We start from the raw sequence: 24,644 nt of genomic DNA, 5'->3' as shown, positions 1-24,644 counted from the left end.
CACCTTCTTTTAGCCACAGTTAGCAGAGATGTTTTTTTTTTTTTTTGTGGTACGCGGGCCTCTCACTGTTGTGCCTCTTCCCGGACTGGGGCACGAACCCGTGTCCCCTGCATCGGCAGGCAGACTCTCAACCACTGCGCCACCAGGGAAGCCCAGCAGAGATGTTTTATTTTGCATAGTCTAAAACACGAGCTTGACTATCCCAGACTTGTTAAAAACCATGATTTAAGGAATTCCCTGGCAGTCCAGTGGTTAGGACTCCATGCTTCCACTGCCAGGGGCCCGGGTTCAATCCCCGGTCGGGGAACTAAGATCCTGCAAGATGCATGGGTTGGAACAGTCAAAAAAAAAAAAAAAAAAAAAAAACACCACGATTTACCCACATACTATACACCCTTCTCCCCAGCCCCCTGAATGCTGCTCCCCAGATGAATTCCTCTTCCACACACTGGCTGTGTCTCCACCCTTCTCAAACTGTCTACAGCAATGATATCCAAGTGTAGACCCTGGACAAGCAGCATCAGCAACACTTGGGGGCTTATTAGAAATGCAGGTTCTCGGGCAGCAAACTCTGGGATATATGCCCAAGTTTGAGAACCAGCTGTCTGCAGGAACTTACACTTTTCTATCAGCAATATAAATTTTTCTGTATTTGGAGGGCCACTTATTCTTTTCTTGCCAAATAATTTCTTTTTACCACTCCCATCCACTAAGCTACCTTTTTACCCACAAAGCTTTATTCAAGAAAATAATTACTTTCTGCATCATGCTGGATAATGTCCTGTTCCAATTCCAACTGATTTTATTTTTCAAAAATCACTGAAAATAATTGTGTGCAGATAACACAGTCTGTGGTTGTTTGAGTTCAAATCCAGCTCCGCTGCTTGCTAGCTGAAGGCCTTGGGCAAGTTACTTAAAGCTGAGAGCCTGTTTTTTCACCTGTAAAACTGAAGGTAACATTACCCATTACACAGGACTGTTGGGCAGATTAAAGGAGATAAACCACACAAAATACTGGAGACAGACCAAGCATTTCTACATTTTTATGTATTCTATAGTGCCTACCATGTTATAGAACATATTTAATCTATTAGTAACACTAATCTCCTCTCTACTGCCCATCCATAAATCCAGTCCTATTTCCTACAACTTTCTAAAATAAAGCTTTCACTTCTCATCTTTTTGCAATCCCTCTTCCCGTTTTTCTTGTCTTGTACTTTGTCCTTAAACAGTAAATGCTTTGAACTTAGGATCTTACCATAAGGTATCATTCATCGCTAAATAAATATATCGAGTCAGAAGAAAACAATACTTGTGGGCTGCTTTGCAAGCCTTTCAAACTGTCAGTAGGCTAAGTAGGTGATTACAAACAAAAGCAGAGCTTTCTTCAAGTTAAATGTTGCTTCAGATGTAAAACAGTGCACTCTTCTGAGAATTATGATAAACTTGAGGGATAAGCAGATTGCAGAAGGCTCCACAACACATTCCTCTGGCAAATATTTTAGCTAATTCTTTCCATTTTGACTCAGAAGAAGCAGATACACTGCAAAAAATGCCAATGACTCTACACATTAAATAGGAGACAGGCACATTCCAGGATGTGCCTCTTCCAAATAGGCCTGCACTGCATTTGTTTGCAGACATTACAATAAAACAGTAAAGCAACCACTACTGCACGAAGCCTCTGAGTGTTCAATCACTTGTCGCCTCTCCTTCAGCGCTAACTTCCATCTTGGGAAGAGCATCATTATCTTCGTTTGACAAAACAGAAGAAACAGAAGCTCTGAGTGGTTCAACAACTGGTCCAAAGACACTTGGTACGTGAAGTGGCTGGGCTGGAAGTTAGCTAGAAAGTGCAGGATGAGGGCTTCCCTGGTGGCACAGTGGTTGAGAGTCCGCCTGCCGATACAGGGAACACGGGTACGTGCCCCGGTCCGGGAAGATCCCACGTGCTGCGGAGCGGCTGCACCCGTGAGCCACGGCCGCTGAGCCTGCGCGTCCGGAGCCTGTGCTCCGCAACAGGACAGGCCACAACGGTGAGAGGCCCGCGTACCGCAAAAAAAAAAAAAAAAAAAAGAAAGTGCAGGATGAGTGGCTGCATTTACAAGTGCATGAAGTAACCATGAGTCCATGAGTAATTGACATAAACTTAACCTGTGTTCTGCCAAGTGTGGAAGTTATTCAACCACAGCTCACTCGAAGCACACATGGAGTTTATCTATAAACACATTTTTCATTACTAATCAAGTACTGGTTTTGTTGGCTTCATTTCCCCAACAGAATTGTATGCAACAAAATACCCTTTACCACAAGGTTGCAGAGCTATTCTAAGAAGGGTCTTTTTAGAAAATATATTCTGGGTGCCATCTATTTAATGATCACATCCTTCTCTTCTGAACGCCTGTTGTGTCATGATCTTTGTCTGTTTTCTCTACTGCAGCTATTAAGTGTGTAACTCGGCCAGATCCTCACTTGTCATCAGTGCCACTATCGTTTGCACAGTCCTCCAAGATCACCTTTAGGTGCATTAACATTTAGGATTGTTGTGTCCTCTTGATGAAGTGACCCTGTATTACATGAAATGTCCCTCTTTGTGTTATGTTCTTTGCTCTGAAATCCACTTTAATATTGATATAGTCACTCCAACTTCCTTTCGGTTAGTGTTAGCATGCTATGTGTTTTTCTGTCCTTTCACTTTGTGTTGTCTTTATATCTAAAGTGGGTCTCTTGTAGATGGCATTTAACTGATCTTGCTTTTAACTGGGGTATTTAGACTACTTATCTTTAATGTGATTATAGGTAAGGATGGGTTTAATCTACCATTTTGCCGCTTGTTTTCTATCTGTCCCATTTGTTCTTTGCTTCCTTTCCCCCTTTTTCTGCCTTCTTTAGGACTGAGTATTTGGATTAACTATGTGTTTATTTCATTTTAATTCCTTTGTTGGTTTATTAGCCAAAACTCTTTGTGTTTATTTTGGTTGTTGCTTTAGGTTTTGGCGCATCTGTAACCACCAGTCTACCTTCGAGCGATATTACACCACTTCACATACGGTGAAGCAGCGTACTCCATCTCCTCCCTCCCAGCCTCTCTGCTACTGCTGCCACTTTTTATTTCTAATGTATGTTATAAACCCCACATAGTTATTATTTTTGCATAAGCAGGCAATTGTCTTTTAAAGAGAAATAACAAAAAAAGCCCTTTATATTTACCCATGTAATTACCACTTCTACTGCTCTTCCCCTTACCACTTTTAACATTATTAAATCCTGCAGCTTTTGCAAGATGTGCAATTTCACTTTGCAGCTGTGTTGTTGGATATTTGACCCCAAGACACATGGGCAAGGTGAGCAGGAACAGACACAGCAGCTAACAGGACGGATGCTTGAGTGAAAGCTAATTTTATAAAAGGTCATTTTATTAGTTAATATAGTTTATATCATACTACTTTTACAACCTCAAAACTGCAGGGGCTTGAACAGTGAATACTTGAATTATAAGAATGTTTTATAATATTGTAGAGGATTATTATCCATGTTAACCAATATTTAGCCAAAAAGGAGTTAATGCAACAATACATTCAACATGTATTTGAGCCCCTGCCTTTCTAAGCACTGGGGAAACTGCAGTGAACAAGACAAAATAAAACAAAAAAGTCCCTGACCGCATGGAGCTGACATTCTAGTGGCATCACCAAGCATCTTGTTTGGGAGCATACAGGAGGGATATGATCTCTGTTCTCACAAAATTCTCACTGCAGAAAGACATGTTATAGTCACGAAAATATAACAAAAATATAAAAGATATATACACAAACTGCAATGGGACAATGGCTAAGCTTAAAAATGGATAAGTCCTATTGTCAAACTATTTTAAGATTCCCAAAAAGGAGCAGCTAACTTACGCAGACATTTCAAGTTGAACTGGGTCCACATACATTGCACAATATTAGTTAATACCTATCAGAGCCAAATAAATTTCCTTCCCAAGCAGGTGATGATTTTAAAAATTTGATGTAAATTCATTTGAAAGGCCAAGTTTTATCATATTGCAGACACAGCACTAATATGGATTTGGCTCCTAGTACTGGGTGGATTTCTGAAGTGGCAGGATTGTGTCCTTTTTCTGCTACATTTCCTACAGAGTGACTTCACAGTACTGAAAGTGGCTGAACATCAATAAAGGTTTGCTGAATGTTTGTCTTATGTTTTAGCAATGGAACATTTGGTTGTAAGAAACAAATCCACTGAAACTGGTTTAAATACAAAAGGAAACAGGCTGAAAAGGAACAAGGCTATTTCATGGAACCCAAGGGCAGGAAATACAGCTGGACAGTAAAAGGGATCAGAACCGGAAGTAGGAAAACATTCAGATCAAGGTAGTACATTTCTTGTTGCACCATACATCTTGCCTCTGCTTCTCTCTGTAACTGTGCATCCCTCCCTCTCTACACAAAGCAACCTTCTCTATCCCCCACTTCACCAGGTCTTCTACTCCAAGCACACAACTGAGACTGAAAGTCTGCAGCCCAAATGGTTCAGCCAAGAACATGAATCAGCTGCCCCCAGGCCTGGGGTCCCCATCCTTGTCTACTCAGCTGATGTCAAAAGACCAACTCAAATTCTATGAATATGTCTACCTCTAGAGGGGCTTCAGAGCAAGGAGACACTCCAAAAGGTATCTACCACCCTTATCCTGTATGCTAGGCCAAGGTGAAACAAGAGAAAACTTCTCAGCAAATGCAAAGGGAGCTTCTGTGTGGCTCCTCAGTAGTGACTTAGTAAACAGGTCATTGCCATCATTCCCTGAACCAGGCATAAATAACCCTCAGAGCTGGAGCTGACACCCACACCGGGAAAGCTGAAAGGAGACCAGGTGTCTGTCTTTCTCCATGACAAAACCTCAATAGCTGCATGAAAGATGCTGACCTCTGAGCTAGTGCTGGGATCACAATACTGTTTCATTCATGAGAAAAATGAAAAGGACACAGGCAAAAAAAAAAACAAAAAACAAGGGTCTCTCAAAAACTGCGGAAGACCACAATGAGTGAGGGCCATCAGCCCAATAAAGTAGACAGGAGTAGGGCTTGGCAGTCCCACTGCTCTCTGGGCCCTCCACCTTGACAAGCAGCACCAGGGCTGCAGGAACTCTGAGTTCACCCTAGCCTAGGAACAGTCATTAAGGGGGAGATGAGTAACGATGGCCAGTCTTTGGAGGAGACATAAAGTCTGCTCAGCAGCTGTGGATGGGCACCCATACCAGTTTGCAGCATGCCCCTTCCACCTCCCAAAGGAGGCCAGCCAGAGTGTGGTAATGAAACTGCACATAGTGGAAATGGGATCTAAATGAGTTTAAACTGATTTATGTTAGCTTTTGTAAAGATTACTCGATATCAGGAAAGTGCTACCACCGTGAAATAATGTCAACAATCCTTAAGACCTCCACCTAATGGTACTTGCACAGAATATTTATATTCCTCATCATAGGAACAAGGACCATAATGGATACCATTTTTGTTTTATTAGGGATGCATATTTAAATTAATCTGCTATTTGCCTAAACAATTAGCTGCTTCTGTTTGCATGCACAAAGCCAAAACTGCAATTAGGCTTCCATCAAAAAGATAAGTCCCAACTAAAACTGTCCCAGTGGAATCATAAGAGCTCAGGGCAGAACTTCCCAAAATTGCTTTTTAGCATAATGGTAATTATGTTAATTGCTTGAAAGGTAAATAACTGCTGAACTGGTTTTAGAAAAAGACAATTGGTATTATCCCTCCCCTCTGATCTTTTTCATGCACCATTAAATTTAAAACAGGTTAACAGTTTAGAAAGTCATAGACTGGTCACTTACTGAACTGCACAATTTGTCTTGTGGTCTTTCGCGCTTTTTTCTTTCTTTAAATTAATTATTTATTTTTGGCTGAGTTGGGTCTTCCCTGCTGTGCGCGGGCTTTCCCTAGTTGTGGCGAGTGGGCGCTACTCTTCCTTGCGGTGCGCAGGCTTCTCATTGCCGTGGCTTCCCTTGTTGTGGAGCTCGGGCCCTAGGTGCGCGGGCTTCAGTAGTTGTGGCGCACGGGCTTAGTTGCTCTGCAGCATGTGGGATCTTCCCAGACCAGGGCTCGAACCCATGTCCCCTGCATTGGCAGGCGGATTCTGAACCACTGGCCACCAGGGAAGTCGCATCGCGCTTTCTAGATCAGAACTTATTTTAGCCATGAGCTCCGGTTCACTTGAGCTTGCACAATAAACACCTGACTCTGAGGCTTGGTCTCAGCTTCATAATAACTAAGTAGACAAGATCAACTAACTGCAGTTCAGAGACACTTAGTGACGTTGACTATTCATAAAGACAGCTGGCAATCTCAATTTCCACCAAGGCAAGTGTAAATAAACACTTGCCTATAAGAAATTAAGGAGGAGTCAAAGGAAATTCTGCAATGAGAAAAAGCATCTTAACAGAAATTTAAAATACACCCATACAGGTCGTAGGTGATCAGTAAATGTTCCTTGCTCTTCCCTGTATGTCAGAGGAGGAGCCATGCAAGAAAGCCAACCCTGCAGATCTCTGGCCGACAGAGAAAAGGCATATTTTTACTACAGTGTAAACGTGGAGCAAACAGGGGCCCAGGGCAGGCCACCTCCCAGCCCTGAGGAGGCTGGCCAAGTGCATCTGTGCATGTGTGCACGGGGGGGATGCTTCTGACCCAGGATGGGGTGAGGATGGAGTTGGGCCCCACCCAGTCCAGGGGCCCTGATATTTGCCCTTTAGGCACTGCTCTCAGCCCAAATACTTGGAGGTTTGCCTGCTGAGTTTCTCCTTGGCCCACGGCAGCCATGGGAGTGCCTACTGTGGGGGGCCTGGGGTGTGTGTGTGTGTGTGTGTGTGTGTGTGTGTGTGTGAGTGAGAGAGAGAGAGAGAGAGAGAGAGAGAGAGAGAGAGAGAGAAACCAGTCGTTAAGAGATTTTCAAGGATGCTTCAAGGGTTATTTCTTTGGGCTTCTTCATGTTTGATTCATGTATTAAATCGGGCATTTAGAATAAATAAATAAATATACCCATAGCACTCACTGAACGTGTACCTCTTCACTCATTAAGTCTACACAACATCACTATGAAATGTAAGCCAGAGATGTAAGTGGCGTGAAGTTTGAGAGGACAAAACAAATTCTGCTTTCATGGGAGAAGAGGCCAGTAGGACATTAAAATCAGTGTAAACAAGGGACATAAAAGAAGGGCTAAATCATGGAGGGTCTTGAAACAGAAAAAACTAAATGAAATTTATCTCTCACCTAGATGCTGCATCCACCGTGCATGTCATCCTCAACATCCCAGCTGAACAGAGCTCTAAAGCTGAACTCTCTTGCTTATAGCAGAAAAACAATACATATGAAGTATTCTGGAAGCTGCATTCCAGACTGACAAGGGAATGTGAATGGGCTTGTGGACCAATGAAGTGACTGGTTAGTGCATAAGCAAAGGAATGACAAGACATAAGATCACCAAAGCAGAAACTGAGTCAAGAAGGAGGAAAGATGAATATATTTAGTGGTCTCAAGTTCAAAGCAGAAAGAAAGAACATTCTAAAAAGAAGAATCAAGAACAAAGAGACAGTAAATTAAAAAGGAGGCAAGTGATATAGTGTAGGAATATGACAATGTGACTAAATAGAAGCATTTACAGTTAGCAAAGTCAAAGGAAAAACAGATCGATGGGGAAGAATTTGGACCAGCTCTTCTATAAGGGGAAGTGCAGAGAAGGCAGACAGTGCAAGGAAGACATCATCGTGCACACAGCCACTAACTCCAGCCAATTTTCTCCTGCACTACAACTAAGTGATGTGAACAATATAGAGTATATCTGGAAAACTATATCAGACACTGGGAGTGGTCAACATCTCTAGAGAAGAGAGGGGGTGACTGGGGGGAACCAGGACCCAGTAGTGGTAGGGAGAGAAAGAACACTTTTTTACTACATGTTTTTTCTACATGTAATACTACATCAAACAATTTGTTATAATTTGTACACATATATTTATAAATATTAATTTTATCAGTGATGAGATATCTTTTTTATTATTTTTCCCAATCACAATCCACATTTTATAATTAATATTTAACACGGATATACAAAATTAAATTAAAAACTCAAATTCTACTTCCAATTCATTGATGGGTTAAAGTGAATTAAACTCCAAAGGAAAGGGCTTCCCTCGTGGCGCAGCGGTTAGGAGTCCGCCTGCCAATGCAGGGGACATAGGTTCGAGCCCTGGTCCTGGAAGATTTCACATGCCAAGGAGCAACTAAGCCTGAGCGCCACAACTACTGAGCCTGCTCTCTAGAGCCCGCGAGCCTCAACTGCTGAGCCCGCATGCCACAACTACTGAAGCCCGTGTGCCTAGAGCCCGTGTTCTGCAACAGGAGAGGCCACCACAATGAGAAGCCCGCACACCGCCGCAAGGAGTGGCCCCCGCTCGCCGCAACTAAAGGGAGCCCAGGCGCAGCAGGGAAGACCCAATGCAGCCAAAAATGAATAAATAAAATAAATTTTAAAAAAAACCAAGAACTCCAAAGGAATCCGTAACATCACCACCACTTCTCCTGGATCAGGCCGGCACAGGGCCTGGGCTAGGACTAGCATTCAGTAAGTCTTAGCCTCCTTGTTCTTTTTCTTTTTAAAACTACTGTTTACTGCTAACAGGAAAATATGTCTGTCTTCAAAAATAGCTCCACTCACATGTTGAGTGATATAACTGTATAATATTTAGAAACCTGTGTAATTTAAAAGCAGTGCTGGTAACTACTGAAGCTGAGGGACAGGGATATGGGGGCTCATCAGACTATTCTTTCCACTTTTGCATATTTTGAATTTTCCATAATAAAACGGTTTTAAAAAATAATTTGAAAGGCTATCCCTAACAAAAGTAAAAACATATTAACTTGTATCTTACAAATGTTTTCAGTAGCTGCCCTGAAAACTAAGTGACTTCTCAATTAGGATGGATTTACAATGAAACTTCTAATGATAACACTAGAGGATTTTTACATCTATGTTCATGAGGACTATCAATCTGTAGTATACTTGTTATCATATATTAGTTATTATTTTTTCTTTAGTCTTGATAGGTACTGCTGGCCTCACAAGCTGAGTTGAGAAGTGTTCCTCTTCGTCTATTTTATGGAAGTGTGTAGAATAGGTATTATTTCTTCCTTAAGTGTCTGGTAGAATTCACCAGTAAAGCCATTTGGCTTGCAGTCTTCTTTGTGGAAACTTCTAAATTACAAATTCAATTTCTTTAATGGAAATATAGCTATTCATGTTTTACAGTTCTTATTAAGTGAACTTAGGTAGTTTGTTTTTCAAAAAATCAATTTATCCATTTTATCTAACTGGTTGAATTTACTGGCATAAAGTTGTTCAAAAGAGTTCACTGCAACTTTTTAATATCTATAGGATCTGTAGTGATGTCCCCTCTTACATTCCTGATGTTGGTAATTCATTTCTTTTCTCTTTTTGTCCTGATCAATCTGGTTAGGGTTTGTCAATTTGATCAAAATTTTCAAAGGAACAACTGCCCATTTCATTGATTTTCCTCTATTGTTTTTTTCTCTATTCTATTTCATTGATTTCTGCCCTTATCTTTATTACTTTAGTCCTTCCACTTATTTTGTTTAACTTTCTCTTCTGTTTCTAGTTTAAGGTGAAAAGCTATATTGTTAATTTGAGACTTTCTCTTTTCTAATATAAGCGCTTAATGCTATAAATTTCCCTCTAAGCATTGCCTTAGCTACATCCCATATACTGATATACTGTTTCTAATTTTCATTCAGTTCAAAATTTATGCATCGTGCTGTCATTAAAAATCAGTGTTCAATATATACGGAATCTAAAAAAATGGTTCTAATGAACCTGGGGCAGGACAGTAGTAAAGACGCAGACATAGAGAATGGACTTGAGGACACGGAGGGGGAAGGGTAAGCTGGGACGAAGTGAGAGAGTAGCACTGACATATATACAATACCAAATGTAAAATGTACAGCTAGTGGGAAGCAGCTGCAACATATAGGGAGATCAGCTCGGTGCTGTGTGACCACCAAGACGGGTGGGATAAGGAGGGTGGGAGGGAGATGCAAGAGGGAGGGATATGGGGACATATGTATACATATAGCTGATTCACTTCGTTATACAGCAGAAACACAACATTGTAAAGCGATTATACTCCAGTAAAGACGTTAAAAAAAAAAATCAGTGTTCAATATATACTATGGAATATTAGCCATAAAAAGGAACGAAAATGAGTTATTTTTAGTGAGGTGGATGGACCTAGAGTCTCATACAGAGTGAAGTAAGTCACGAAGAGAAAAACAAATACCGTATGCTAACGCATATATATGGAATCTGGAAAACTGGTACTGATGAACCTAGTGGTAGGGCAGGAATAAAGATGCAGACGTTGAGAATGGACTTGAGGATACAGTGGGGGAAGGGGAGGCTGGGACACAACGAGAGAGTAGCACTGACATATATACACTACCAAATGTAAAATAGATACCTAGTGGGACGCTACTGCATAGCAGAGGGAGATCAGCTCGGTGCTTTGTGATGACCTAGAGGGGTGGGATAGGGAGGGTGGGAGGGAGGCTCAAGAGGGAGGGATATGGGGATATATGTATGCATATAGCTGATTCACCTTCTTGCACAGCAGAAACTAACACAACATTGTAAAGCGATTATACTCCAATAAAGATGTATTAAAAAAAAAATCAATGTTCAGTAAAACCACCCCCCAATTAACCAAAGGATTAACACCAAACCTTGTACCATAAATGCAATGTGCCACTGTTTCCTGCATGATAAAACTATTTCAAATTATTTTCACTAGTAACTTCAAAATTTTGTAGTTATCCTAGAAATTGATCATCTGCTAATGTGTGCCTAAAGCATGAGAACTTCCCTCTCCAGTGTTTCTTAAATTTGAGAGTTTGCAGACCTCTAAGAATTCATCTATGAATCAGTCAGTGTGAAAAACAAAGCATTACAAGGCACACAGGTAATCACTTGGTGCCAACAGCCTATGACTATAAAATGCAAATTCAAATGAGATCTCACAGTATGGTTTAGTTACAAGGTCAAAAGATCCAGATTCCTTTTTAAAATTACCATAAAAATACACAGATTTAAAAAAACTTTCTGGGCTTCCCTGGTGGCGCAGTGGTTGAGCCAATGCAGGGGACACGGGTTCGAGCCCTGGCCTGGGAGGATCCCACATGCCACAGAGCAACTGGGCCCGTGAGCCACAACTGCTGAGCCTGAGCATCTGGAGCCTGTGCCCCGCAACAAGAGAGGCCGCGACAGTGAAAGGCCCCCGCACCGCGATGAAGAGTGGCCCCCGCTTGCCACGGAGAAAGCCCTCACACGAAACGAAGACCCAACACAGCCAAAAATAAATAAATAAATAATCAATCCTTCCCTCTACTAAAAAAGAAAAAATTTCCTAAAGATCTCACAACTCCCACCCACGATTTTATCTGTGGAATGCTACTTAAGGAACACTGAACTATTATTTAGTTACAATGCATATTCAGTCCAAAGCACATATAAGCAAGTGTAAAACAAATATAACTTCAAACTCCCCTCACTGAAGAATAGAAAAACTTTAAAAAAGCATTTTTATTCAGCAACTTCCTCCATCACATAAACATAGTCTCTATGGCTTTTCTATGAAACAAAATCTAACACCCTAGACCATTCCAGGTGGCAGTCAACTTTAAAGTTCAATGCCGTAAGAAATACTTCCTCAGTACTGAAAGAACCACCTCAGTTCAAAACTCTACATTTCAATTTTTAAATCCACTCTGAATATCTTTAAAATGTGAGCACTCTTACTGTTAAGAAAAAAGGACTCCATCTGGTATTTTTTTGGTTTTTATCAGAAAGTTGTTTCATATTGTTTTATCCACCAAGTGTCTGAATAAGACTCCTAAGACCTAAGGGTAGGTAACGGTTTCAGGCAAGAATTACTTATTGAAACTTTTAAGAGAAAAATGACCAGAAAAGGCAGGCCTTGACAAAACACAAAATTCTCCACAATCCACAGTCAGGTGTCCTAGCCATCTCCCAAGCAATGCATTAGTATGTTAATAATCCACTTCTGAAACACCAGGGGAGAGGAGGAGATTGAATATTACATTCAAAGGTTATGTTATTAAATTGAAATGTCATCATCAACATACAAATGAGAGACATAAACAAAACTATTGAAGAACTGATTTTTTATTAAACATAAAGTTACAAATAAAACTTTAGAAGCACCTAGTCTCTATAGCCATCTAAAATATGGTCCTACTGTTCACTGCTAAAAAGAAGCTTGGAGAGACCCACTCCCATCCACTGTGTGCACGAGAGTAAATGAGAAATCAGTCACTTCAGCCCAGGTCAGGCACAGCCCTGGACAATGGAGCATGCGTGCATTCAGACAATTGCACTAGGAGTGCTGCAGGAGTGGATAAGCCACTTTGCCTTGCTTGATGGCACCACAGAAAGACGACTGTTGGCTGTCCTATCTAGGCTTCCACATGCTAATGTGCACTAGGTCTTGTCTCTCCTCTCTCCGCAGAGGGGCACAAATAAGAACTTCTTTGCACCTAAGAAGTGTGTAATCTCATTTCTCACCGAAGAGTGAGTTTTCGTGACAAACTCTGAACAGGGAGCGGGTTTCGAGTATGCTGCCATTCCCCAATGCTGTGGCTCCAGGCCAAAGGCAGGCAAGCATGGAGCAGATGGAGTCCTGGCAAGGTCTGCACTGTCCCTGCATTAGTAGCATCTGCTCATTACTCAGAACCTTCGCCTGCTTTATCTAATGCTCCAGGAAAAGCATTTTGATTTGATTCATTTCGGTACGGTAACGTGCAACACAATTAGTGGTAAAATCAAACTGGAGGACGGCCAGTGCTGACAATCGGAAACAAGGCAGAAGAAATATGAGGCCAGTGGGTTGGAATTCAAAAACTCACAACTGTGGATCATCTTGCCAAATCTCAACACCCCAGGTGGGTGGTACAGTGTTCCTGCAGGGCCAGGAGGCTAAGAAGGACGTGGGGATGACTAACTTTTTCCCAAAGCAGTTTCTATCTCCCCCTCTGGACCTGACTCCTTCTGCGGAGAATATGTGTACAGACAGACCATCAAGGGGGTCTCAATGGCTACAGATCTTCCCTTTGGCACAAACAGGGAGCTGAAGTTCACTGGCTCATTTTATTATCTTATTCTTCTTTTCTGTGGGGCACAGTCACGAATTTCAGACCTCATGAGGTGAATTTCCTTTGTGCTAGCTATGGCACTGCCTAAGAAGCGCATGTTCCCTGCTCCTAGAAAGAAGCAATACAAAATGTGTGTTTGATTACTTCAACCTGTCTTTGGCCAGAAGTAGTTACTCAGGAGTATGTTGGTACAGATAGCACAGTGACAATCTGTTAAACTGAAGTAAGACCAAAGACAATGCTACCTGAGGTCTGGGGTAAGGTTGGAGGGGGGAATGAGAAGCTGTTGCTTATCTCAGAAAGTAACAATTCCCATCAGACTGGTAAAACAAGCTGAGTGAGAGAGGAGCAAGAAAACACAAGAGCTTTTATCAAAGAAACAATCCAAATACCAAAAGAAATTCAAGACAAAGCAAAGATTTCAGTGTAAATGATGCAGCCAAGGAAGTACTATAGATTTTACCCACAGAAGGGCAAAATGAAACCCAAAATAATAAGACAGACAAATGTGATGATGTAAGTGTAAACAACTAGACAGATCAACTGAACAGAATGTAACATCCAGAAACAGACAGAAATAGTAAGAGTTTCATATGCAAAAACTTGTAAAGGCAGCACCTCAAACCAGTGAAGTAGAGATGGGCTTTCTAATAAGAGATGCTGGAAAGATACAATCAGATTCATATACTATTCTAGGATGAACTCTATACTGGTCAAGATTCAAATATAAAGATAAGCCATAACGCTATCATCCAAAAGAACACAAATAACAAATGTTGGCGAGGATGTGGAGAAAAGGGAACCCTTATACACTGCTGGTGGGAATGTAAATTGGTGCAGCCACTGTGGAAAACAGTATGGAGGTTCCTCAAAAAACTAAAATTATAACTACCATATGACTAAGCAATTCCACTCCTGGGTATATATTTGAAAAAAATGAAAACGTTAATTTGAAAAGATACATGCACTCCAATCTTCATAGCAGCATTACTTACAATAGCCAAGATATGGAAGCAACCTAATTGCCCATTAACAGATGAATGGGTAAAGAAGATGTGGTGTACACACACACACACACACACACACACACACACACTGGAATACTTCTCAGCCATAAAAAAGAATGGAATTTTGCCATTTGCAACAACACGGATGGACTTAGAGGGCATTATGGTAAGTGAAATAAGTCAGACAGAGAAAGACAGATACTGTATGATCTCACTTATATGTGGAATCTTAAAAATACAACAAACTAGCAAATACAACAAAAAAGCAGACTCACAGATACAGAGAATAAACTAGTGGTTACTACCGGGAGTAGGGGTTTAAGAGGCACAAACTACTATGTATAAAATAAATAAGCTACCAGGATATATTGTACAGCACAGGGAATACAGTCAATATTTTATAATAACTATAAATGGAGTACAACCTTTAAAAATTGTGAATCACTATGTTGTACACCTGAAATTTATATAGTATCATCTCAATAAAAAAAAATTTTTATTAAAGCCCTAACAGTAACAGAAGAAAAAAGAATTACAAGTAGCAGGTACACATGTGAAAAAATTCAACCTCTCTCACACTAAGAGAAATGTAAGTTGAAACATTTGGATACCATTTCTTATCTATCAAAGTGACAAATACTGAACAGTTTGAAACATACTTTGCTGAGAAAATGGGCACAACTTCATACCCTGCTGGTTCGAGTGCAAAATAATATAAGCCCATTCGCATCGACCTTTTGACCCAGACATTTTTGTAGGAAATAATCCTTCCTGCATTCACATGAAATGTCTTACGTACAAGGCTTTTCACTATCACACTGTAATAGCAAAAGCATAACATAACTGTTCCTCAATAAAGGACTGTGTAAATAAACCACAGTGTGTGTACACAATGGAATACCATGAAAAAGGAGCATCTTCTCCATAAACTGACGTGGACAACGTTTCAAACTGTGTCATTAACGAGATGTAAGCATTCCCAGGTTTATTACAGCATTATTTACAATAGCCAAGATATGGATACAAGCCAAATGCCCATCAGTGGATGAATGGATAAAAAAGACGTGGTATACAGACACAATAAAACATTATTCAGCCATGAGAAAGAAGGAAATCCTGCCATTTTCAACAACGCGGATGGACTTTGAGCATATTATGCTAAGTGAGATAAGTCAGACAGAGAAAGACAAGAACTGTATGGTATCACCTACATGTGAAATCTAAAAAAGTCAAACCTGTTTAAAAAAACGGAGTAAAACGGTGGTTACGGGATGGGGGGGGGGGGGGGGCAGGAACAGGCGGGATAAGACTGATGGTGTTTAAAGGTACAAACTTGTAACAAGTGGTGAATAAACCACAGGGTTCTAATGTATAGTATAATGAATACAGATAACAATATTGTACTATAATTATGTAATGTGATAAATATCACTACAATGGCAGTCATATTACAGTATATAAATGTATCAAAGTAACACAGTGTACACCTTAAACTTACAAAATGTTACATGTCAAATTTATACAATTAAAAAAGATACGCCATTAAGTGAAAAAAAACCAAGGTATGGCATGATATAAAGTAGTACGCTATCTTTTGTTTAAAAAGGTTGGGGAGGGACTTCCCTGGTGGCGAAGTGGTTAAGAATCCGCCTGCCAATGCAGGGGACACAGGTTCGTTCCCTGGTCCAGGAAGATCCCACATGCTGCGGAGCAACTAAGCCCGTGCGCCACAACTACTGAAACCCACGCCCCTAGAGCCCGTGCTCTGCAACAAGAGAAACCACCGCAATGACAAGCCTGCACACCACAACGAAGAGTAGCCCCCATTCACCAAAACTAGAGAAAGCCCACGCGCAGCAAAGATGACCCAAAGCAGCCAAAAAAAGAAAAAAAGGGGGGCGGGGAGAGAATGTGAATAGATACTAATACTTACTTGTATTTACAATAAAGAAATACTGGAAGGATAGAAAACAAACTAAAAAATATGGTTGCTTTAGAATGGAGTGGACAAAAATGGGTAGAAGCAAGACTTTGCAATGCATAACTTTATATATTAGCTTGACCTTACATCCCTTAAAATGTATTACTTAGTCAAATGCATTAAATTACAAAATAAAACCCACTCATTTATGGATTAAAAAATTAAATTCACATACATAAATAACGACTGTCTAGAAAAATAAACCATAAACAAAGTCCATTGAAGAATAAGGGACAAATTGAAAAAATATTTAAAATCAATGACAAGGGTTATTTCCTTAGCCCTTTATTTTCAACTGCAGAAGGTAACAACCCAAAGAAAATGGGGAAACAATTTGCAGAGAAAGAAATACAAACACCTAAAAACACAATGAAAAGATGTTCATATATACTTATATAAAGAAAGGTAAACAAAAACAACAGTGAAATACCATGTCCACCTATCAGACAAGCATGAGGAAGCAGTCATTCTCATATACTTTTAGTGAGACTATAAACTAGTGAAACCTTTTTGGAGGGCAATCTGGCAGCATTTATCAAAACGTAAAGCATCTGTAGCCTCCAATCCGGTATTACTGGTAATTTACTCTGTGACTACACTTGCGTAAGTCCATCACGATACTTGTTCAAGGATATTGTTTTGCAGCACTGCTTTTCATAACAACAACAACAACAACCAATCCAAATGTGCATCGTTAAGGGCCCTAATAAATAAATTATAGTACAGCCACATAGTGCAATACTACACAAGCTGAAAAAGAACAGGTTTACCTATAAGTGCTAATATGGAAAGATCCCAAGATGTGTCATTAGGTGAAAAATCAACATGCAGAAGAGTACACAGAGTGGGACATACGTGTGAAACGTGAGAGGAACTAGGAGTAGGGGAGCAGGGAGGAACACTTCAACTTCTTTTTGTATACATTTTTTTTAATATATTATCCTTTCGTGCTTTGAATTTTAACTACGAAATTTTTTTAAACCAAGTATTTAAAATACATTATGACAATTATTTGCCAAGTATTTACTGAAAAAAGAAGTTTCTCTAGCCTATCTACAAGGCTTCCTATTATTTCTGTGCAACGACAGGGATAAGGGTGACAACTACAATTCTAACCAACAAACTAAAACCGGCAGCACACTTGCACATCACCAAAAACTCTATTTTCAAGCTCACAAGATATGAGATGTGAGGGTGCAAAAAACTGAGATGCACCTCTTTATAAGTGTCTCTGTGGAGTTATTACATAAACAGCACTACATCCCTGGCATGGCCCAGAAGACACAACCAAAGTTCTCGATTTGCGACTGATGAATGATTCAACCTCAAGGAAATAACTTAGTCGGCTTCTCTGGACCTCAGTTTCCCGATCTGAAGAAGAATGTGTGTGTGGCAGGAAGAGGCTACTGGATGGTTCTAAAACTGTATATGATTCTAACTTAAAAGTATTACAACTTCTGCATAGTTGTTTGAAAAAAACCTCATTGATAATTCGGCACATAGGAATCACACTCAAGCTGCTCTTATGTTATCTATCCAGGATGTTAACAAACATACACGAACTATGACATACCCCAGAAACAGCTTAGCTGAATTTCTAGAGGCTGAAAGGAAAATCCATCAATGGTGCCCAACTAATGTCAAACCAAAAAAACAGAGTTCATGTTAAAGTAATAAAATGAAAATATTTAATATTTCAGCTCTAATTTTTATTTCTTAAATGGCATATGGAAATAAAATTCCCCATTAGGTCCTTTACTACAGTTTTGTCCCTCTGAGCTACCTTTGAAGATCTGCAACCACGCCGTGACAGGAACGCTAACATCCTGCAATATCTTGTGATCCGGCTTTCCGGCAAGTGGGGAGGCAAAGCTTTTGGAGACTCAAACTTTACAACATAATGGAAGTTAGGCGCATGAGAGGTAGTATACAATATCACAGCCATCACAATTATTAGACTCTTCTCACCTAGTTCTGTAAATCTACAGCTGCCCACACACAAAAAGAATTCTTTTGGTCCCAGAGAGACAACGTATTACCATAAATTATCTCGTATGGTATGTAAGTGCCAGGAAAAGGTAGGCCCTGCCTACCTTTATTTTTCTATTTCCATATTTGTCAATAGATTATCTATGTCTATCCTCTTTTCACTCTTTCCTTTGGATCAAGCAGAGACGAAAGGAAAAGTAGGCCAAGTATATTTAACACCAAACAAGTTATTTGCTTAAGATGGCTTGGCCAGCCTTGTCTGGCTCTAAAACCTAGCCCTACAGTTCCAGTAGGAATTAAACACCAGTTTGAAAGGGCGCTGTGTTCCAATGCCTACTAATGCATTGAGGGTTATTGGCCAACTTCTTCACATAAAGGCAAGAATAAGGGTGTGTGTGTGAACATGTGTGTTCCCACATGTATGTACGGAGGGATTATGGGTGGAGCCGGCCACAGCTGCTTAATTTCTGTCAAGCTTTTTTTTTCCTTAACAGGGAGGAGGCTTGTGGTTACTTACCATCCTCATAAGCCGCTACCGCCAGCGAGCTGTTTATCCTCACAAAGGAGACATATGGCTGCATTCCAGGCTCATCCTCCTCGTAGTCTGATTCCAGGAAGGGGGCTGTGTAGTCCCAGGTGCGGGTGTCCCACACCCTCACGTCCCCTGATGTATATCTGGAAAAGAAGGACACGCTTGGTTCCAAATGGGGAGTGAAGAGCAGGGCCACCGTGGAGAGAATGGGGAAGCCTTAAAACGACAGAGGAGTCAGATCTAGCCGGTGTGGAGCCACTGCTGCAACACTGTTTACATGAGTCACTCCAACAAGAGGAAATGGCAACTCCGTAACAGAAAGGCCAAGAGCACGTTTCCTGTTCTCGTAGCACAATGGGGACAATTTCAAGTGAGAATACTGTAATAAACAATTGGGTAGCAAGATCTCCTTGTTTTTCCTTTTTGACTATTATAACCAATCTGCTACCTTAAGTCCTCCCAGTAAAGGGATCACTAGCAGAAATGTGTAGAAGCCACGCTATTTATACACAGACGCACACACGTGAAAGACAGAAAGGGAACTGCTAAGGACTAATGGTCTTACAGGCACAAGCTTTCTAGTACTTCATCCATGCATCAGATTTGACTGATTAAAGTCCCTAAAGACTAATTGATTTGCTGAAACAATTAAATCTTGCCTTTAGCAGCCAGACAGTGCTGCCTTCTCATGAAAAGCTCTTGCCAACATGTATGACACACCCTGGTTTCGCCCGCTTAGAGGACAGGAGCGCTCACTCTCTCCGATTACACCTGCCACCGCAGCAAATGCCTCACTCCATCAACGCCAAGGCAGGGCCGGAACCTGCGCAGACACCAGGCCCCGAAGATAATGGAACGGCCAGATGATGAGGTGGTGCGCTGGCTGCCACTGAGGTGTCTACACTAAGTTCTTCACATCTGCTACAGGGGGTCTGATTCAACATGTAAAGCAACGGTGGGAAAGCACGTTAGAAACGGGGTAATGTATGTATATCGATGCTCCTCTCACTTCACCCCAGCTTCCACCTCCCCCCTCCGGTCCCATGTCCTCAAGTCCATTCTCTATGTCTACGTCTTTATTCCCGCCCTGCCACTAGGTTCATCAGTACCTTTTTTTTTTTTAGATTTCATATATATGCGTTAGCGTACGGTATTTGTTTTTCTCTTTCTCTTATTTCACTCTGCATGACAGACTCTAGGTCCATCCACCTCACTACAAATAACTCAATTTTCTTTCTTTTGATGGCTGAGTACAGGGAGATCAGCTCGGTGCTTTGTGACGACCTAGAGGGAGGCTCAAGAGGGAGGGGATATGGGGATATATGTATGCATATGGCTGATTCACTCTGTTGTACAACAGAAACTAACATAGCATTGTGAAGCAATTATACTCCAATAAAGATTAAAAAAAAAAAAGAAACGGGGTGAGTCTCATGATGAACCCCCACAAACACAGAGACAGGCAGACAACCGTAAAGGTGTTCAGTCTTCCTGAGGCCAAGCCATAGTTTTCTTTGATCTCACATTACAAGTGTAGAATCGAACAAGATAACTCCAAGATTTATTTAATTACTTAAGTCTATGACATGATGCATCTATGAAGTGCTTATAGATGAATTTCTCATGCGAGGTTTCTTAATAAAGAAACTGGGAATATTCTGATTCAGGAATGCTTCATTTACTAAACGTAGCAGTGTTTCCCTCAAATTATTAGTTGACAGCAAATACGTACATTATGAATTCAAAGGCCATTCTGTCACACACATTCTCTAGGTTGGAGCACTGGACTCTCTCCCTGTAGGACAGTGACTGGAGAGTGTATGCGTAGTGTAAAGAGGCAAATAGGAGAGACGTGCTTTCTAAAACTGGACTGATGGGCCTCTGTTTGACCACTGATCCTCCAGTAAACAGAACCGCTCACTCCGTGAGTGTCATTACACCTGGCGATGCACAAGCAAAGGCATCTATCGATATCGCCACGGCCGCTGGCTCCCAGACCCTCCAGGCAGAGCTCCATATCACCTTCAATGAGGAAACCTCCATAAGAACACACACCGCACTGCACCAAAGCTACCAGGCTCACCCTGACACCCTAAAAATGACTCAAGCATTCCCTGCAATAAGGCCACATGCTTAGCAACAGAGACACTCAACAGAGATAACATGGTTGAATTTCTAGGCTGTGTATGATTATTAAATTCTTAAGGTTAAATTCTATGTGAAAGGAACCGGCCAATTCAGAAAAGAAGGGTAAGAAGGATGGCAACATCTTTCAGAAATACAGAGAAGGTAAGTGAAAGACAGAGGGAACTCAGGAGATCAGAGGACTCAGGAACTTTGAGAGAAAGAAGTATACAAACCAGGAAAACGTATGTCCTTTCCATCAGTCTCGGTCACTCTGTTTCTTATGACCTGCATATGGGACCACACCAGCCGTCTTCACGTGGTCCTCTGAGGTGCCCCCTTAGTGGATACAGAGGACAGGATTTGGGTGGCCTGAGCGCCACCATCCGCAAGCTCCCTTTACACAAGGAGTTCCAAGGTAAAGCAACAACAACCAAACCAAAACTTGAAAAACTGCTGAACCACACAACCGTGAGCTATGAAATACAATGTGTCTCTCTCTTTCGGGGAAGAGGAAAGACGGAGGGCAGAGATCACACAGAGAGGAGCATCTTTTAACATCTAAAAGGCTCCTGACCAGCCTCTTCTTCCATGAGGTTGTCCCCTTCCCACTGCAATTCCACCCACCTAAAATTAAACACGTGCTCTCCTCAAAAAGCCTCAGCCCACAACCAGACTGGCCTGTTGCAAGTTCCTGATTCTGTCGGTGACAGCATCCATCCCAGGTCACTGGTACAAAACCGAGGGGCTCCTCCATACCTCCCTTCCCCGGCCACCCACACTGCTATACATGCGGTCAGCACGCCCTTCCTGCCCTTCTCGTTCCCCGTCTGCCACCGGGTCCCGCTCCCGCATCAGCTCCCGGCCGCCCCACGGCAGCCTCCTCACTCCTGAGCCTCGCCCACCTGCAACCAGCCCCGCACCAGCCAAGCCCTCAAAAATACCTGACTACGCGGATCTCTCTCCCTCTCTCCCTCTCCCTCCACACTAGACCCCGAGCCTTATCATCTACCATGACAGCAGCCTAGACTTTCCTCGAGTGGCAACTGTGTGAGTACGTGTGTAGTCATCTGACTGTTCGTCTCCCCTACGAACCCACAGGCTTCTAAGGTCAGGGGTTGGGTCTTGCTCACTGATGTTGATCCAGTGACCAGAACAGTAGAACTACGATAGTACTTAACACCTAGGGAGCCCTCTGTAAATCCTGAGGCTGTAAATCCACACTGAATGAAGCTTTAACTACCGGGCAGGCACTGAGAACTCTCCACAAACTGGCCTCCACCCCTCTTCCAGCCTCACTTTCTCCTCTTCCTTAGCATGAGCTGGCCTCTAGCCAGGCCTGCCGTTCACTGGCTTCCACACCATAGGTGTCTCTGCACCTTGGCTCCACCTTTCTGGAGCTCCTTCCCTCCCCATGAACCAGCTGGGTGGGTCAACCTTGGCTACACATTAGAGTCACCTGGGATGCTTTTAAAACTCCCAATACCCAAGGGCACACCAGATCAATGAAATCTGAATCTCTAGGGGTGGAACCAGACAACAGTGTTTCCCAACGTGCCACCAAGATTGAGAACAACCTACCTCACTCAAGCCCACCAACATCTCAAGGCCTAGCCCAGGCCCTCCTCCTCCATGAAGCCTCTCTGACTCAACTACTGCGCCCTTGGACCTGAAGAAATGGCGTTCACTGCTATATCCCACGTCTCCTCACCCTGACCGTGAAGTCCTCGTGAACACCCTACCTCAATGCCACAGCCTCCATCACAGTGCCTTACACACAGCTGAAAGAAGGGGGTCCCCAGCTGCTTTGAGTGGCATCTCCTTTCTGCTGCCCACCTTCTAGTGCTAATGATCAGTGAAACACCCGGAATGCGTGCATTGAGATGCATCAGACTTCTTGCATTTACTTCCAAACTGATTAAAACCTCTCTATACAACACGGAAGAAGCTAAATTATTTTGGTAAACATGAAATTTTCCATATATATCCATTTAAATCAACTCCATTCTTCATGGCCAAAAAGCATGATAATAGCATAAATGCTGCAAAACAACTCACAAGGCAAATATAAAAGACTCGGTGTCTCCTTTATGATGGGAAAAGAGAATAAATATCCCATTTCAGCAGGTACTACACGATGACTCGGCAACAGGCTCTAAAATCTAACACATGAAAGCAACCACAGCAGTGGTGCTCAGACTGTGTTAATGAACTCGCGCTAAAGAAACAGACATTTTCATGAGGGTAGAACACTGGTTGGGGCAGAGGGACCTGGACCAAACTCTAAATGTGATCTAAAAGCACTTAATAACGTTGGCCAGGAGAAGCAAGAACAGATAGGAAAGGGAGGTAGGGAAAAGGGCTGATTTTTCTCCAGAGCTCCAGATGTCTTTATGGCTGCCTAATGACAATTACACTCAACCAATTAAGACACCACTATGACAGTTGCATTGTCAGTAAGCCTTTGGACCCCAATGTTGATGGCTCTCTAATTAGTGTCTGTGCAAAGTACAACTGCGACTAATATATTAGCTGATGTAAGAACACTAAAGAAAAACTAAGGAAGAAAGAAGCCTTTTCCAAACAAGTAAGGACATCCCGGGCCACGGCACGGACCAGTGAAGCTGTATGCTTTTCCCAGTCTTTTTTTATGCTTGGCAACATTGAGTTTACCTCCAAATAAATAGGTCAGAGACCACAGCTGATTTTTTGTTGAAAGAATGGGAATAGAGCCTCTTTCAAGCTCTGCACACCAGAGCAACTGCCAATTTAAAATGATTTACCACGGAAGAGCTTTCATTAACTAGTACATTTCCAATAAGCAGACTGCTTATTTGGACTAGGAGACCTGAAGAAAATGGAAGAAGTGCTGTACAGCTGTAAACAACCTTGAACCTTTCTCCTCCTCTAAGGAGCCAAGCAGGTGGGAGCTGTGGGGGGGATGGTTCCATTTTGCTTCCAGCTGCCAGTGATTTGCTAAAAAAATTTTTTTCAAGGCTCTTCACAACAACCTGGGGCACTGTTTTAAGAATCTGGTAGTCAGGTTAAGTGACTTACCCAAGGTCACAAGAAACATTTTAATGGCACAGCTGGGGTCAAACCGGGTCCCCAGGCTTTTCTCTAACTGCTGCTTTAGCCAACAAGTCACTCTGCCTCCTCCGATGAGTGTCTGTAAACACATACGGCTTTTAAGAACCATCCCCATTTAAGTGCAATATAAGGAATTTACTGTTTTCAATACTGTGACTCAGGCTTGCCGGACATAGCCCCTGACCCTAACTCATCAATTCTACCACTACAGCTCAACTGGAAGGCAAGAAGCCAACAACAAAAAAGCTCAGTATGCTGGCAAGGGGCGTGGGACTGGGCAGATGCAAAGGTGCCGCCTACACATGCTTCACAGGTGATGTGGGAGCACATGTGGGATGGCTGGTAAAACTTCACCCTCTACAGGACCACAGTCACACAGCCACCCCCAAAGTCACAAGTCTATTCTGATCAAGTACTCACAGCAGCCAAAAGGAGCCTTGTTATGAGGCCTCAGGCCAGGAACAGCAAATGGTTTCATTTGTGTGTCAAATCCAATAAATCTGTAGTGGCTGCCTACAGCCCTGTGTTGAGAAGGATTCTGAAGCTGTATTCCATCCAACTCACCAGAAAAATAAATGCTGTAACGGATTTTTCATGCCCACCATTGGTTTGGGAGTGAGGAGCCACGGAATCTATGCAAGTTACTTGCGTCCTTACTCCATACA

The 24,644-nt window shown here is 42.0% G+C and overlaps 1 protein-coding gene across 1 annotated transcript in view; it reads right to left on the bottom strand.

The window, feature by feature from the left end:
* Positions 1-24,644, bottom strand: part of FBXW8 (F-box and WD repeat domain containing 8) — a 114,455-nt gene that overhangs the window by 50,398 nt on the left and 39,413 nt on the right. The window contains exon 5 of the mRNA XM_032603687.1: positions 18,751-18,908. Coding sequence (XP_032459578.1) covers positions 18,751-18,908 — 158 coding nt within the window. The remainder of the gene's footprint in view (positions 1-18,750; positions 18,909-24,644) is intronic.

Source organism: Phocoena sinus, chromosome 14, assembly GCF_008692025.1.
Source record: "Phocoena sinus isolate mPhoSin1 chromosome 14, mPhoSin1.pri, whole genome shotgun sequence".
Taxonomy (NCBI): domain Eukaryota; kingdom Metazoa; phylum Chordata; class Mammalia; order Artiodactyla; family Phocoenidae; genus Phocoena; species Phocoena sinus.
Note: the sequence above shows the minus strand (reverse complement) of the source record. Positions and strands in the feature narration are given on the sequence as shown.